At 50.0% G+C, this 14,597-nt stretch overlaps 1 protein-coding gene across 1 annotated transcript in view; it reads left to right on the plus strand.

Annotated features, from left to right (window-relative positions):
* Nucleotides 1–7,036: 7,036 nt before the first annotated feature.
* Nucleotides 7,037–14,597, plus strand: part of CLPB (caseinolytic mitochondrial matrix peptidase chaperone subunit B) — an 83,926-nt gene continuing 76,365 nt past the window's right edge. The window contains exon 1 of the mRNA XM_042459832.1: nucleotides 7,037–7,191. Within this exon, the coding sequence (XP_042315766.1) occupies nucleotides 7,115–7,191 (77 nt within the window). The 5' untranslated portion in view covers nucleotides 7,037–7,114. The remainder of the gene's footprint in view (nucleotides 7,192–14,597) is intronic.

Below are 14,597 nucleotides of genomic sequence, written 5' to 3' on the forward strand. Positions count from 1 at the left end.
GCCCCCATGGGACGTCAGTCTTCTTCCTGCCTTGTTCCTGTTCGGACGTACAGTACCTTTCTTCTTTGCAGAGATGCTCCTTTTGGTTTGCTCCCTGGGACTTGCCTGGCTCTTCTATTTACCTTGATCTGCTTCCCCTGCCCTCCGTTCTACACGCGATGGCTTCGGACGAGGAGGCCGGGACTCCAGGGAGCTCGCTTTCCTTCAGCCTGCTTTGCCGGCTGCGTGCCCTGAGGCTCCCTCATTGCCCAACCATCGGAGGGGTTTCCCCTCCCTACCATTGTCAATGCCAGGGCCTCCCAGACGACCTGGTCAGGATCGCAGGAGAGAGCACCTGCGACAGAGACACCGGAGGCCCTTACCAGAGGGGAGCCTGTAAGTAACTCTTCCCCCTCTGAGATCCCAGGCTGGTTTAAAGCCTTCCTAGAGCAGGAGGCACCAGCCTTGGGAAGGGCAAGCCCATTCTTCTGGGGTGGTGGGCCTCTCAATGCCCCAGCTGTTCCACCCATGTTCATGTGGCCTGGCCTGTTTTACACGGGTCAGTTCCCCATTTCCCCCGGTGACCACGAGGGAGCCGCCCCGACGGCATGGAGACCACCAAGGATTGCGGCGAATAACCGCAGCGCCTCAGCCCCAGCAGGGGGAGACACACCAGGGCCTGCTTCTGTGGGCGGCCATCTTGGCCACATGGTCTCCCATGGGGGTGGCCATCATGGCTGCATGGTACCTATGGGGATGGCCATCTTGGCTGCATGGCCCAGGATGGGGGCCGCCATCTTGCCCCCACCCCGGAAGTGAGCCATCTTGGATCTGCCGCTAGCCACCCCCCTCCAGAGAGTACCCCTTCAGGGTCCAGTGCCCTCCTTACTGGACACTGCGCAGACCCTATCACCCCTGAGGGGGTGGGTTCATCAGGGGCGGGCCCCCTTGAGGGGAGACCTAGGAATGGGGGAGGGGGCAGTGACGCCTCTGGCTAACTGACAGAGCGCCCCCCCTTCCAACTCTACCCAATCATTGGTCGACTCCAAAGGCAATGACGACCAACATTCCTACTCAGAGTCTGAACAGTCCTATCAGCCCCCCAGAAAAAGGGCTAGGTATGTCAGAAGTGCCTCCAAGCGTCGACGCTCGCACTCTTCTCACTCCTCGGATGAGGAGCCTCGGGGGGGGGGAGTCCTCTGACTCACAAACCAAAGAGGGCGAACTATCCTTGGATGAGGGCGAAGAGGCCAGGGATACCCCTATGTCATCCCAACTCTTCAGCCCTGATGACTATATCCCTCTTGTCAAAAAGACTACCAAGACCCTGGTCATTGTGCTGCCGCTGGCACAGGCTGATCCTCTGGATTCAGACCTTCCCAAGGTGGTCAAAGACCTATTCCCAGTTACAGTGCCATCTGTCCAAGAGGTCCCCTGTCCATCCAATATCATGCAGATAATCAGAGATGAATGGAATAGGCCAGCTGCTCAGAGACCTAATCATAGTGTTCTCCACAAACACTACATTCTCCAGTCAGCAGTCATGGACAAACTAAAGGTCCCTCTGGTAGATGCCCCTGTGTCAGCCTTGGTGTCATCTGCGGTGTTCAGCAGTGACAGAGAGGACACCCTCAGAAATCCTGAGGACAGAAGGGCCAAGGGAGCCCTTAAAAAAGCCCATGAGGCCACGTCGATAGCCATTAGCAGGGACGTAGCCAGGGGGGGTCTTGGGGTCCGGACCCCCCCTTCCATTAAAAAAATGAATGGTGCGTGCTGCTGCGCCGCCGCGCCCAAGCCCCATTATAATGGTGGCATTTAGTCTGGACCCCACCCTTCCTAAAATCCTGGCTACGTCCCTGCCATTAGGGTGGCGACTACTGTTTCTATGGTTATGAAAGCCAACCTCCAGTGGTCCCGTGAACTCCTCGACCTCATTCCCAACCCAGACACTGAGGTCAGACAGACCTTCAACAAGATTACCAAGGCATCTGCCCTTGCGGCAGACGGCGCTCTAGACACAGTCCATCAGTGCACAAGGGCCCAAGCTGCGATTGTCGCAGTCAGACGCCAACTATGGCTAAAAAATTGGAATCTAGATTTCAAGTCGAAACAAAATTTGGCCTTTACACCCTACCTAGGCACTAAATTGTTTGGTGAGTCTCTAGAGCCAGTGTTAGTTGAAGGCAAAGACAAAAAGAAGACCTTACCTTCAGCAAAAAAAGAGGGACGATAAGAGGCAGTTCAGAAACCGTTCCTCCTTTCGCGCCTCCCAACCTTTCCCTTCCTCCAATTCCAATTCCAATTCTAACTCCTTTCGAGCTAGGAAGTCCAGGTCTAACAAATCTCGTTGGGGAGACTCCAAATTCTCCAAACAAAGCCAGTCCTTGGCGGAGGACAGAAACCTGCCCAGAAAAACCAACAACAATGATGGGGCCCCTCCAGTAGGAGGGAGGCTTCAGGGATTCAGCCAAGCTTGGAAAAAGTCCACCACTGACAGGTGGGTCCTGGACACAGTTCGATGAGGCTACAAGATAGAATTCCATCAACTTCCTCGCGATGTTCATACCATCCCCCAAGTCAAGTGACCCTGCAAAACACCACCTCTTGCTGGAAGCCATCTAACGTCTACTGTCTATCCGGGCCATCGAACCCGTTCCCACAGGTCATAGAGGAAAAGGATGCTATTCAACCTTTTTCTTGGTGCCCAAGAAGAACGGAACTTGGAGAGCCATCCTCACCCTGAGGACTGTCAACCGTTTTATCCTCAAAAATAAGTTCAGAATGGAGACCTTCAAGTCCATTTTAGACAGCCTCCAGCCCGGAGACTTTCACATTCTTATCCATCTGTCCTCACGGCATTTTCTCCGATTCAAATATGGCAAGCTCCATTTTCAATACAGGTCACTTCCCTTTGGCCTGGCATCGGCCCCCAGAGTCTGCACCAAGATCATGATAGCTCTAATTGCCCACCTAAGGTCACTACGTCTCCACGTCTACCCTTATCTGGATGACCTGCTGATCCGGGCCCCCTCCAGACAACAGTTAATTGAAGACACCCTCACGGCCCTCAAATCATTAGAGGCCCATGGTTTTCTGATCAACTTACAAAAGATCACCTTGCTCCTGAATCAAAGTATTCACCATCTGGGAGCCCTGATAGACACTCGAGCGGTTACAGTATGCCTCCCACCGGACCAGATCAGATCCATTCGACAGGCCATCCACAAGGTCTTAGCCCTGCCACATCCCAACCTTCAGCTCCTGGTTCACCTGCAGGGCCTCATGATTGCAACCATCGAGTGCCTGCCCTGGGCGGGGTTCCATGCCAGACCCCTACAATGGCTCCTCTTACCACAAGGCCATAGCTCTCCAAAAGCCCAAGAAAATACCACTCGACAGCGAAGTGCATCAGTCACTCCACTGGTGGACCTCCAGTTCAATCCTGAAGGGGAGGCCCATCTGGAAGCCCCCGAAGATTCAAATCACCACAGGTGCCCGTCTCCAGGGATGGGGGGGCTCACTGCGGGACTCACATAGTTCAGGTCAGGTGGAATTCGATGGAACGATCCCACAGCATCAATTGGTTGGTGCTACGAGCAATCCACCTGGCACTACAGGCTTTTCGTCATCTGATCTCACACAAGGCTGTCCTGATAAGGACAGACAACATTACAACAAAGGCCCACGTCAATCGACAGGGCGGAACGAGGTCCAGGTTTCTAATACAAGAGTCTCAACTGCTCCTGACATGGGCCACACCAACCCGATGTCTCTAGACGTCGAACATCTTCAAGGAAAGTTAAACTCAAAGGCCGACTGGCTAAGTCGAACAGACATAGACCAAGCGGAATGGAGCCTTCACCCAGAGGAGTTCCTCACCATAACGACACAACTGGGACTCCTGATACTAGACCTGTTTGCTTCCCCGATCAATGCCAAGACTCCGAGATTCTTCTCCAGGTTCCAGATGGAGGGAGCAAATGACATAGATGCCCTCAATTGTCGGTGGCCGAAGGGCCTTCTTTACGCCTTTCCTCCAGTCCCCCTCCTCTCCAAGTTCCTGTCCAAGGTACGGTCAACCAGATCAGAGGTAATTCTGGTAGCCCCGGCATGGCCCAGACATCCCTGGTTCTCTGAGATCCTCAACCTCTCAACTCGGAGTTTACCTCTGCCCATCCGGCCAGACCTGCTGTTCCAGGGCCAGAGCCATCATCCCAACCCAGCCTGGCTTCAGCTCCATGCCTAGAAATTGAGCGTCACATGTTAAGCAGATATGGATATTCACCGGTGGTGGTCGAATCCATCCTGGCTTTCAGCCGTCAGTTAATGCTCATGGTCCACAAATACACATTCTAGGCCTTCAAGAGATGGTGTAAAAGAAAAAAGAAAGATTTTATTCAGGTGTCAGTTTCCACAATACTCCAGTTCTTCCAGGATAGTATAGATCAGGGCCTTCGTCCCAACACGGTCAAGAGACAAGTGACGGCCATAACATCTATCCTCCCGCACGATGAGGCGGCCAAGATCTCCCACCATCCCCACATTTGCAGACTGCTCAAAGGAGTGGCTAACAGGTCACCACCGACTAAACATCGTTTTCCTTCCTGGGACCTCCACAAGGTCCTCAAGGCACTAACCATCCATCCCTTTGAACCATTGAGGGAGGCTCCCCTCAGATTTCTCACCTGGAAGACGCTGATCCTCACGGCACTCACATCGGCTCGCCGCGTCTCCGAGCTAGGCGCCCTCTCGGTTCCAAAAGAATTATGCATAATCAGACCTGACTCAGTGCTTCTCAGACCAGACCCAACCTTTCTTCCCAAGGTGAACTCGGTGTTCCATTCTTCCCAAGACATCATTTTGCCTTCCTTCTGCCCACGTCCCTCCAAGGACTTAGAAAAGATCTGGCACACCTTAGATGTCCGGAGGGCCATCAAGATTTACCTCAAGAGGACCTTGGTCTTCAGAAAGTCAGAAGCCCTCTTCATATCCTTTCAATCAAATTCAAAAGGAAAAGAAAGGTGTCCTCATCCACGCTGGCAAGGTGGATTAAGCAGTGCATTGTCACATGTTACAAAACTCTCAATCTTAATCCACCTCAGGGCATCACTGCCCACTCAACTAGGAGTGCGGCAGCGTCGGCAGCCCTGGCCACTAATGCCCCTCTGGCCGAGATTTACAGAGTCACCATCCACTTTTGTCAGACATTACAAATTGGTACTTTTCCAGTCATCACAGGCGGCCTTCGGCCGGAGGGTGTTACAAACAATTGTCCCTATCTCGCCCTCCATGCCAGCTGCCCTCCCTGACATTTGGTGGCTTTTATAAATCCCATAGTTAGGATGCTCGGCCCCCTTCTCTGATGGGAAATGGAACGTTGGACTTCCCTGAGATACGTCCCTTTCCATCAGAGAAGGTCCGAGCATCCTCCCCATCCTGTATTTGTTGCCTACTGGCGTGGGTGGGCTCGCTCTCTTTTCCCTTTCAGTTGTTGCTGCTTTGGCTAGTCATCGACTGAGGGTTCTTGGGCGGCTCCACCCATGGGGGCGGGGCCAGGTCCCTGTTCTTTTGTCTTTCTTCTCTGCCTATCAGGAACCGAAGTGGGTGGAGCCACCCATAGTTAGGATGCTCGGACCTTCTCTGATGGAAAGGGACGTATCTCCAACGTTCCATTCTTGGCCATAGGAAACAGATTTGAGGGACCATGATGGATGGGGACAAGATGGCATTTTGCTTGTCAGCCAGCCCAAAGGCTGAACATATACAGGAAACCAAGGCAGAGAAAGAAGCTGTTCCTGAAGCATCCAAGCGGTCAGCCACGTCTGAAGCTTTAACTTTGCAGATCCTTGGAAACGGGGCGTACAGAAGAGGCTGCCATCAGACCATGGCCACAATCCTGCATAGTCTAGCATAGCATAATAGTTCCCAGTGTCAAACTGTGTTATAGCTGTCCCTTCACCAACCCCCAGACCCACTATAGAGCCACTGCAGTCCTTCCCACAGCCTTTCCATGCTTGGAGAAAGCAATGGGGGATCAGAGAAGCATTTGGCTATGGCCCCATAGCCAGGTGCAAAATGGTTTCAGCCTCTGCTTCAGTCCTCCGGAGATCTCAGCAAATGATGCAGTCATTTATATCTGGCTGTGATGACACAGTCAGTCTCTTCTTCAATCTGCCTTCTGCATTTGCGTGGCACAGAATGTCTGTGGGAGGGAGGATGTTGCAATGGTTGTGGAGGATGCCAGTCTGTGTGCAGGTGAACTGAAGGATCACCCACATGCGATATACACAGGCCTCAAACAGATGGCCCAGAAGAGCCGCCATTGGGCTGATCCAGGGGTGAGGCATGCACATGACCCAGATTGCATGGAGGCTGCCCCGGGGCCACCTAATGTGCCCTAAACCAAGCTGCAAAAGGAGCAGTTTCTTACCACTCCTTTTCGTAGCCTGTTCAAGACCACCGCAGCAGCTGCCCTCAGGACCACGGTGTCTGGTTGCCATAGTCCTGCAATGATTGGAGTGGAAACTGCCTGTGGCTGCGTCTTCTGCCCCATCTTCTTTGCCCCACAGAGTACAGAAAAAAGACCCACAAAGGACTACAAGGAAGGGCAGGACCTACAGTACCTACACTGTAGGTAGGATTTGTCTACTGTAGACGGCCACAAGACATTATCTACTGGGAAATTGCTTCCTAGTTAGCTTCCTTGAGATGGGTGGTTGCTCCCGTGTAGCAAACCACCTCAGCAGAATGAATGTGTCCCGTTTTGCTGCTCGAGCTGAGAGGCTAAAATCTTTGTTTATTTGTTTGTTTATTTTACCCTGGTCTGTATCTGAGGATTTCAGAGTGATGAGCAATGAATTCATTTTAGAAAAGTTCAAAACTATATAATAATTTTAATACTAAAATCCTGTCAAACCATAAAACAAGACAATTTAAAACCAATTAAAACAGCTTAAAATCTTGAATTTAAACCAGTTAATAACAGAAGACCCATTAGGACATGTTAGTTAATATGTAAGCAGCAAATGGCTTGGTGATGGATAGTTGACTTAGCTCTTCCTGTGCCAATATAACCGGGTGCCAATCCGTGAGGCCACTGGCCAGTCATGCCCAGTATGCTGGGCCTGGGCTGACCATGGAGCTCCAGGGTTTCAGGGAGGAGCCTCTTTCCCAGTGCATCTTGGAGGTGGCAGGAATCAAACCGGGAGCAAGGTAGGTGCTCCAAGCATCGAGCCATAGCCCTGTCCCAAATTGTGGCCTACCCTTTCCCCCAAGTCGAGACCCCTACTAGGAAGCATGCTTGCCATGCCATTCACATGGCATGTTACCCATCCTTTTGGGATTTGAAATGATCTTTACTTGCTTTGGACCTAGGAAGTGGGGCAGCTAAAACTGAGACCCACAGTTTGGACACAGTTTGCCGGATGTCCACCCTCCAGGTCTCCTTAGCATCACCGCAAGGTCGGCCTGGCAGAGCAGACTGGCCCTTGTGTCATTGTGTCCTGATTATTTTTGTGGGGTGCTTTGTGGATCAGAAACACTCCAAGTGGCCTTGCCCTCACATCCCTGAGGTTCCCAGGACAATGCTGTGTTGTCGTGTAACCTTTAAAGGCAGCTCTTCAATGCATTCAGTCTACAACTAAATTGAATTAGTTTTTATTTAAAGACAAAGCGAAAGAAGGAGAGGGAGAAATCCAATTTTGGGAAACGTGGGACTGCCAGTTGGAACGGTCTTTGATGTTACAACCTCTCGGAGCGCTTTACTTAGTCACAAGTTCATAAGCAAAAAAAAGGGCTTAATTATTTGAGAAAACACAGGATTAAACTGGCACACAAAGGCTGAATATCCGCTCTCGGGCGACATGATGCAGAATCCGTGTGCCGAGTTCGTGTGTGGTGCAAACTTTGATGTGTGACATGACAAGCCGAAAGTCGTGACCCTGCCCCCCCTCGGGGAACTCCTTAAGATGGACCGAGAGCCGGAGGCCTGGGCCCTGTTTGTTTAACTTTGATGTCCATCCGAGCAGCAAAATGGGCTCCTTGTTTGTCCCACTGCAGAGCTGCAGGTTTAGCAGCCCCGACCTTTGCCAGGGGACAATGGCCAGCCACAAAGTGTGACGGTTGTTGACCATTCCAAGTGACCGGTGGACCAGAACAAGGTTTAGGAAGTGTAAAGACTCAGAGGAGGAGGAGAAAGGGGGCTGGTGTGTTACATTCCCTCCAGCATCCCTTTATCTGCCCTTGGTGGCTAAAAAGGCCCTGCCTTGCGCTAACCCTGCCAGGTGGAACCCCATGTGGCTTCTCGGCAAAGAGCCAAAACAAAATGTTCAGGAGGAGTGGCTGCTTAATCTAATCACCTTCTAATTTCTTTGTCTTTTAAGAAAGGTTATTGAGTCGATGGGCTCGGGCTCTCTGACCGTCCTGAGTCGCTGATAGAGTCGGTGAGAGGGCTTTTCACTCCAGCAGCCAGGGGCTAATCCTCTTCTTTGGTCACTCAATGCCATTGTGTCCCTTGGACTGCAATTGTTTCCTTTAACCCACCTTCTCTTTTCTACTTTTCGGAGCAGCCCAGCTGTACCCCGAGGCCTGGAGCTGTGCCTGTTTGCTTTCCCTTCAGCTTGCTCTGAGAAACCTCTCTCGAAAAAGGGACTCCCACCAGTTTGCTGGTCATCTGCTAGGCCTCCTGCCTGGTGGTTTTGGGTGCAAGACACACCTTATTTTTTGTAATTGGCTCTCATTTGGAAAGGAGAAGCCTTTGGGCATTCCTGTGGGTCCTTATTTATCTCTGTTGTTTCTTATTCATTTATGCCTTATTTTTCCCCATCCATCAAGGCAGCCTATGGACATTAAAACAGTTAAAAACACATACAAAGACCCAAGTAAACACTTGCCAAAAGTTCTTGTTAAAGCAATTGCATTCGCCATAGACAGGATAATCTTTCACATCTCATCCCTGTCAGTATGTTCACAGCAATGCTCCATCTTCCTTCCTTCCTTCCTTCCTTCCTTCCTGGGGCTGAGGGCTTGGCTTCCCTAAGGCTCATCCATCTTCTTGGCTGAGCAGAAGTCAAAGCGCAAATTCTTCTAACTGCTGCTAGGGTATATTCTTTGTAACTGAGTGGCTGCCTTGCATATGGACTCTTTCAGGTCTGATGTGTTCCATCAGACACACAGACACAACAACCCTTCCAAAGCCCTTCAGCTCTCTGTCCCACTGTCCTGTTTCATCCTCCTCAGCTTCTCTCCAGACCCGCTCTGTCTGCTGACCCATGTGGCACAATTGTATCGTATGGGATCGAAGGGGACAGGCTTCTGGCCATTCCGATGAAGCCAATGTGAAAGACAGACTGAACTTCTTTAAAAAGTTTTATTCCACAAATTAGTTTGAGAGACAGTCTGTCTTTCACATCTGATTCATTGCCTGGTTCTGGTTTCGTTGGACAATCCCAGTTCTTCCTTCTGTTTGTAACTGCTGTTTTCCAGCAGTTACATAGGGTCAGCAACTGCCCCAGGAAGGCAGGGCCAGAGGCTGGGCAAGTGACCCCTTGGCAACTGCATTTTGAGCCCCGGATACTCCAGGATGCTGCGCTATTCTCTCTGTTGCTCCTCCTGTGTTTGCAGCAGACGGCCAGGCGCTGAGTTGCTCCACCCTCTCCCCCCCCCCCCCAGGACTCATTGCTTGGGAGGGTCTTTTGAAAACAAGCCATTTGGGCCCTGCTTAATAACTGTTTGATTTATTTCACTTATCTCTCATCTCTTTCCAAACAGGGGACCCAAGGCAGCTTAGAGGGTTGGTTAAGTACAGCTAAAACAGTTGATAGTACAGAACTGAAGACAAAATATTAAATGAGTATCCTAATACAAAATCTAATTCAGAACAGTTTTATTATTTAACACATAATAATCAAAACAAAAATATGGCAGCCCAATTGAAATAGTTTCTGCAACACCCAGCGCTTCTGTGGCGCCAAAGCTAACAACATGAATTTCAGCACGGAGAAATGTAAGGTACTGCACTTAGGCAGAAAAAATTAAATGCATAGATTTAGGATGGGGGACACCTGGCTTAACAAGTGAAAGGGATCTAGGAGTCCTAGTAGACCACAAGTTGAACATGAGTCAACAGTGTGATGCGGCAGCCAAAAAGGCCAATACAATACTAGGTAGCATCAGTAGAGGTATAGTATCTAGATCAAGGGAAGTTATAGTGCCACGCTATGCTGCTTTGGTCAGGCCTCACCTGGAATACTTTGTTCAGTTCTGGGCAAAACAATTCCAAAAGGATGTTGAGAGACTAGAGCATGTCCAAAGAAGAGTGACTAAAATGGTGAAGGGCCTGGAAACCATGAAGCCCTATGAGGAAGGACTTAGGGAGCTGGGAAGTTTAGCCTGGAGAAGAGAAGGTTAAGAGGGGACATGATATCACGGTTTAAATATTTGAAGGGATGTTACTTTGAGTAGGGAGCAAGCTTGTTTTCTGCAGCTCCAGACAATAGGAGACAGTGGAGCAATGGATCCAAACTACGGGAAAAGAGATTCCAGCTCAACAGTAGGAGGCAGTTACTTACAGTAAGAGCTGTTAGACAGTGGAACACACTCCCTCAATGTAGTCTGGTGGAGTCTTCCTTCTTGGAGGTCTTTAAACAGAGACTGGATGGCCATCCAGCTGGGTTGCTTTGATTGTGAGTTCCTACATGGCAGACGGGGGTTGGACTGGATCAGGGCCCTTTTTAGGGTCTCTTCCAACTCTAGAATTCTAAAGGCCAGCCTGAGGGAAAATGCCTTTGACTACCAGTGAAAAGGGAGCAGAGCGAGGACCAAGCTAGTGTCCAGTGGGAAGGAGTTCCACAGCCAAGGGAGCATCTGCCAAAAAGTCCTCTTCCCACATCCTCAGCTGTGATGGTGCTGGGACTGGGAGAACAGCATTCCCCCAAGGATCTCAAAATTCAGGCCAGCTCATATAGGGACTGGACCTAAGCCGTTGTACTAAAACTCTTACAGTGGAGGTTTCTACTTTCCCAGAAGACTGGCTGCAGATTTCTAAAAACAATGGAGTGCAAGGAGGACCCATTGTCTTTGTGATCACTGTCAATGTTGGCCTGTAGTGATCCTGTAAGGATCACTATTATAAGGAAAGCAGGCTTGGACATGGAAGAGGGAAGGGTGAAAAGAGGAGGAAGGAATATCAACAATCTGAGATACGCAGATGGCACCATAATCCTAGCAGAAAACCTCAAAGATCTGGAACAACTACTAAGGAAGATCAAAGAAGAAACTGCAAAGGCAGGCTTACTGTTGAACATAGAGAAAGCCAAAATAATGACCACCGAAGACCTTCACAAGTTCAACCTATGAAGAAATAGAAATAGTCAAAGAATCCCCATAGCTGGAATCAAACATTGATAGGAACAGGGATTGCAGCCAGGAAATCAGAAGAAGGTTAAGAATGGGAAGAGCAGCTATGAAAGAACTAGAAAAGATCCTAAAATGCAAAGACATACAACTGAGCACAAAAGTTAGAATCCCTTTTATTACCATGGATGGATGTGAGAGCTGGACAGTGAGGAAAGTGGCTAGGAAGAGAATCAATGTATTTGAGATGATGTGGGGCTGGAGAAGAGGGCTGAGGATCCCATGGACAACATCCAAAAGGACAAACCAAGGGGCCCTAGAGCAGATCAAGCCAGAAACCTCCCTGGAAGAAGCCAAGATGGCAAGACTTTGAACACAACATGAGAAGGAAGGACTCCTTGGGAAAGACCATAATGCTGGGAAAGGTGGAAGGAAGGAGGGAGAAAGGAAGGCCACAGACCAGATGGGTGGACTCTAATAAAGAGACCATGAATATGAGTTTGCAGGACCTGAGCAGAGCAGTAGAGGACCGGGTGTCTTGGAGATGTCTCATCCATAGGGTCGCCATGGGTCCAGATCGATGCGAGGGCAGTTAACAACAAAAATGATACTGTATGTGATCTGTATTAATTTTCAATCTTTCTTTGAAATTTTATCCCTTTCCTGTGGTTTCTTTGCCCCACACAAGTAAATGTTCAGGTCACCATTGATTTATCAGGTACAGTCGGTCCTCTACATTTGCAGCTTTGACTTTTGCGGATTGGATTATATATGGTTTTAATTTATATAGGCTCTCCAGGAATCTGTAGGTTCTCCAGCGTCATTCTGCTGGAAGTTGACCATAAAATCACAGAGAGTCCTAAGGATTTGTAGGTCCTCCAGTGCAATTCTGTGATCAATTTCCGGCTGATGTTGACCATAAAGTTGCATTTGGAGGACCTAGAGATTCCCAGAAAAGTGTTCTTGTGGACAAAAAGTGGGTTTTTTATTTGCGTTTTCCCACATTCCCAGGGGGAACCTCAGCAAATATGGAGGACCCACTGTATCTTGCATAAACTTACTCTTCTGTAATGGCTGTTGTGCTGGTGTTGCTTTTCTTCCCCATCAAATTCAGACCCTCTGAATGAGAGATGGCCAAGAGTCCCTGGGGGTTTTCCACTGCCCCGCTCAGGTCTTGCATACTTGGGACTTGCTTGATGGGATCAAACGGTCTGTAATGGGATTTTCTTTTCTTCCCTAGTGCTTTTCACTTTACTCTTTACCAGAGACAAATAAAATAGCAGAATCTGCCTTGAACCCCAGCCCTGTTTGGAAAGCAAAGATGCTGCTGCGGATTAAAGGAGTTGGATGCAGTGACTGGCCCTGCGGCCGCCTCGTTCCACATCTCCTGGGACAGGACCTTGGTCTTGTTCCGTTTCTATGAGTTCCCTGCGGTCTGGGCCTCTGCCTTGGTTTCCCAGCTCCAGCCGCTGGCCTCTCCCTTCAGGCTTGGGAGCTGCTTCCTGTGCATTCCCAGTCCAGCCCAGTTAGCTCCCAGTCACTAGTGCCTCCGTGCAAACCCCTTCCCCTTCGAATAGCATCCCCCGGCCACGGAGAGCAGAAAGCACTTACTGCCATTGATTTAACTGCCTGGTGAACTTTAGTTAAAGGCTGCCCTCTGGGGTCAACGCAGATTGATATGCGCACCGATGAGGAGGAGGCCTGGCTGTTAATGCAATTAAGAGCTGATCAGCAAATTAAAGCCCTGCCTGCACAAGGAGGCACTTGAGCACCGGCCCAGTCACACTCGCTTATGGAAACTCACACAGGCGGCTGGCTGCCTGCTTAATAATGCGTTTAGTGAGGGCCATGATGGGAATGACCGCATGGGCTTCGTTGGGGGTGTCTATCCGTGTGCCAAACCCCTCGCCCCCACATACTCCCCAACTGTGCCCAGATTCCAGAGAGGGGAACCTTGAGAGAGTATTAAAGAAAGACATAAGAGAGAAGCACACCTTTCCTTTCTTTAACCCCATGTTGTGCTATGGCCATAGATGGGGCTCACACAGGTTTTGGGGCGCTGGTGATGTTCTCAAGTAGCCATGTTTGGTTCGTGTATGTGATTTTGTGACCTGTAAAATGGGGCCTTAGGCTTTCCTAGTCACTTGCCAGACTAGGCAAGTAGGACCACAGGCTTCGTTTGAATAATTGGACCAACAAACTCAAGCCAGGCTACTAACCATAGTCTCAAATGTACATCCTTTTCCCAATTAGTCTATAGAAAAGAGTTTGGCACCCTGAGGACATGAAGGGCTCTGGCCCAGTTTGAAAGGTGAAAGGCTTATGCCCAAAGAAACGCTTTCCCTCTGGAGCTATTTGGCGTCGGGTGCCAGCGGGGAGGACTGGTTTGAGCCCTGGATTAGGAAACTGAGGCAGGGTACAGACCGCCCAAAAAGGGCGGTCTGCTGGCGCCTTGTTTTGCTGCATGAGGGAGCCGCAGCAGACAAACCTCGCTGCTCCCTCAGGCAGCAAAAAGAACCCACAAAAAGTGGGTTCTTTATGTGGCGCCATTGTGACGCTGCAGTGCGCCAATGGCTAAGCGTCTGTCGCGTCAACACGGCGGTGCCCATGTGTACAGGGCACCACTATTTTGACGTACGGAATACGTGCTAGGGTTGCCGGGCATCTGTAAGCGACGCTCGGAGCGCATATTCATTACGTGCTAAAAGGCCCATCTGTACTGGGCCCGAGAGAGCAAGGGGCACAGCCCCACTTTGCTGTGAGCAAGTCCCATTCTTGCAGACCCAGAGTAGGGCAAGGGCTTATTGAGCCAGGGCTCAAGCTCGACTTGCATCCTTCCTCCGTCGGTGGCTAAAATGAGTCCCCAGCTTGTTGGGAGCAGTTAGCTTACAGTTGTAAATGGCTTAGAGACTGTTTAGGCGGTATGAAGCGGTATATAAATGAAGTTGCTATTGCTATTGCTATATTTACTCTGAAGAAATCTTGCCACAGAAACTTTAGGAGAGGGCCAGACTTCACTTGAAGTACATAACAACCAAGTAGCTATTGTCTTTGGAAATTTCTTGGTCACAATCAGTTTGTTTGTGTATTTACTAGTGTGATGGCTGGGTCTCCAGCCATCTGGGAACTTCTCCTGAACACAAAGGGTTAATCTGGGAGGAGGTGCATGCTAATGAGAGATGACATCACATGCTAATGAGCTGTGACATCATAGCTGATGTAAGGTCTAACTGACCAATCAGAGAGTAGGACCGCGAGATTCAAGA

This window comes from Sceloporus undulatus, chromosome 3 (genome assembly GCF_019175285.1).
Source record: "Sceloporus undulatus isolate JIND9_A2432 ecotype Alabama chromosome 3, SceUnd_v1.1, whole genome shotgun sequence".
In the NCBI taxonomy this organism is placed as follows: domain Eukaryota; kingdom Metazoa; phylum Chordata; class Lepidosauria; order Squamata; family Phrynosomatidae; genus Sceloporus; species Sceloporus undulatus.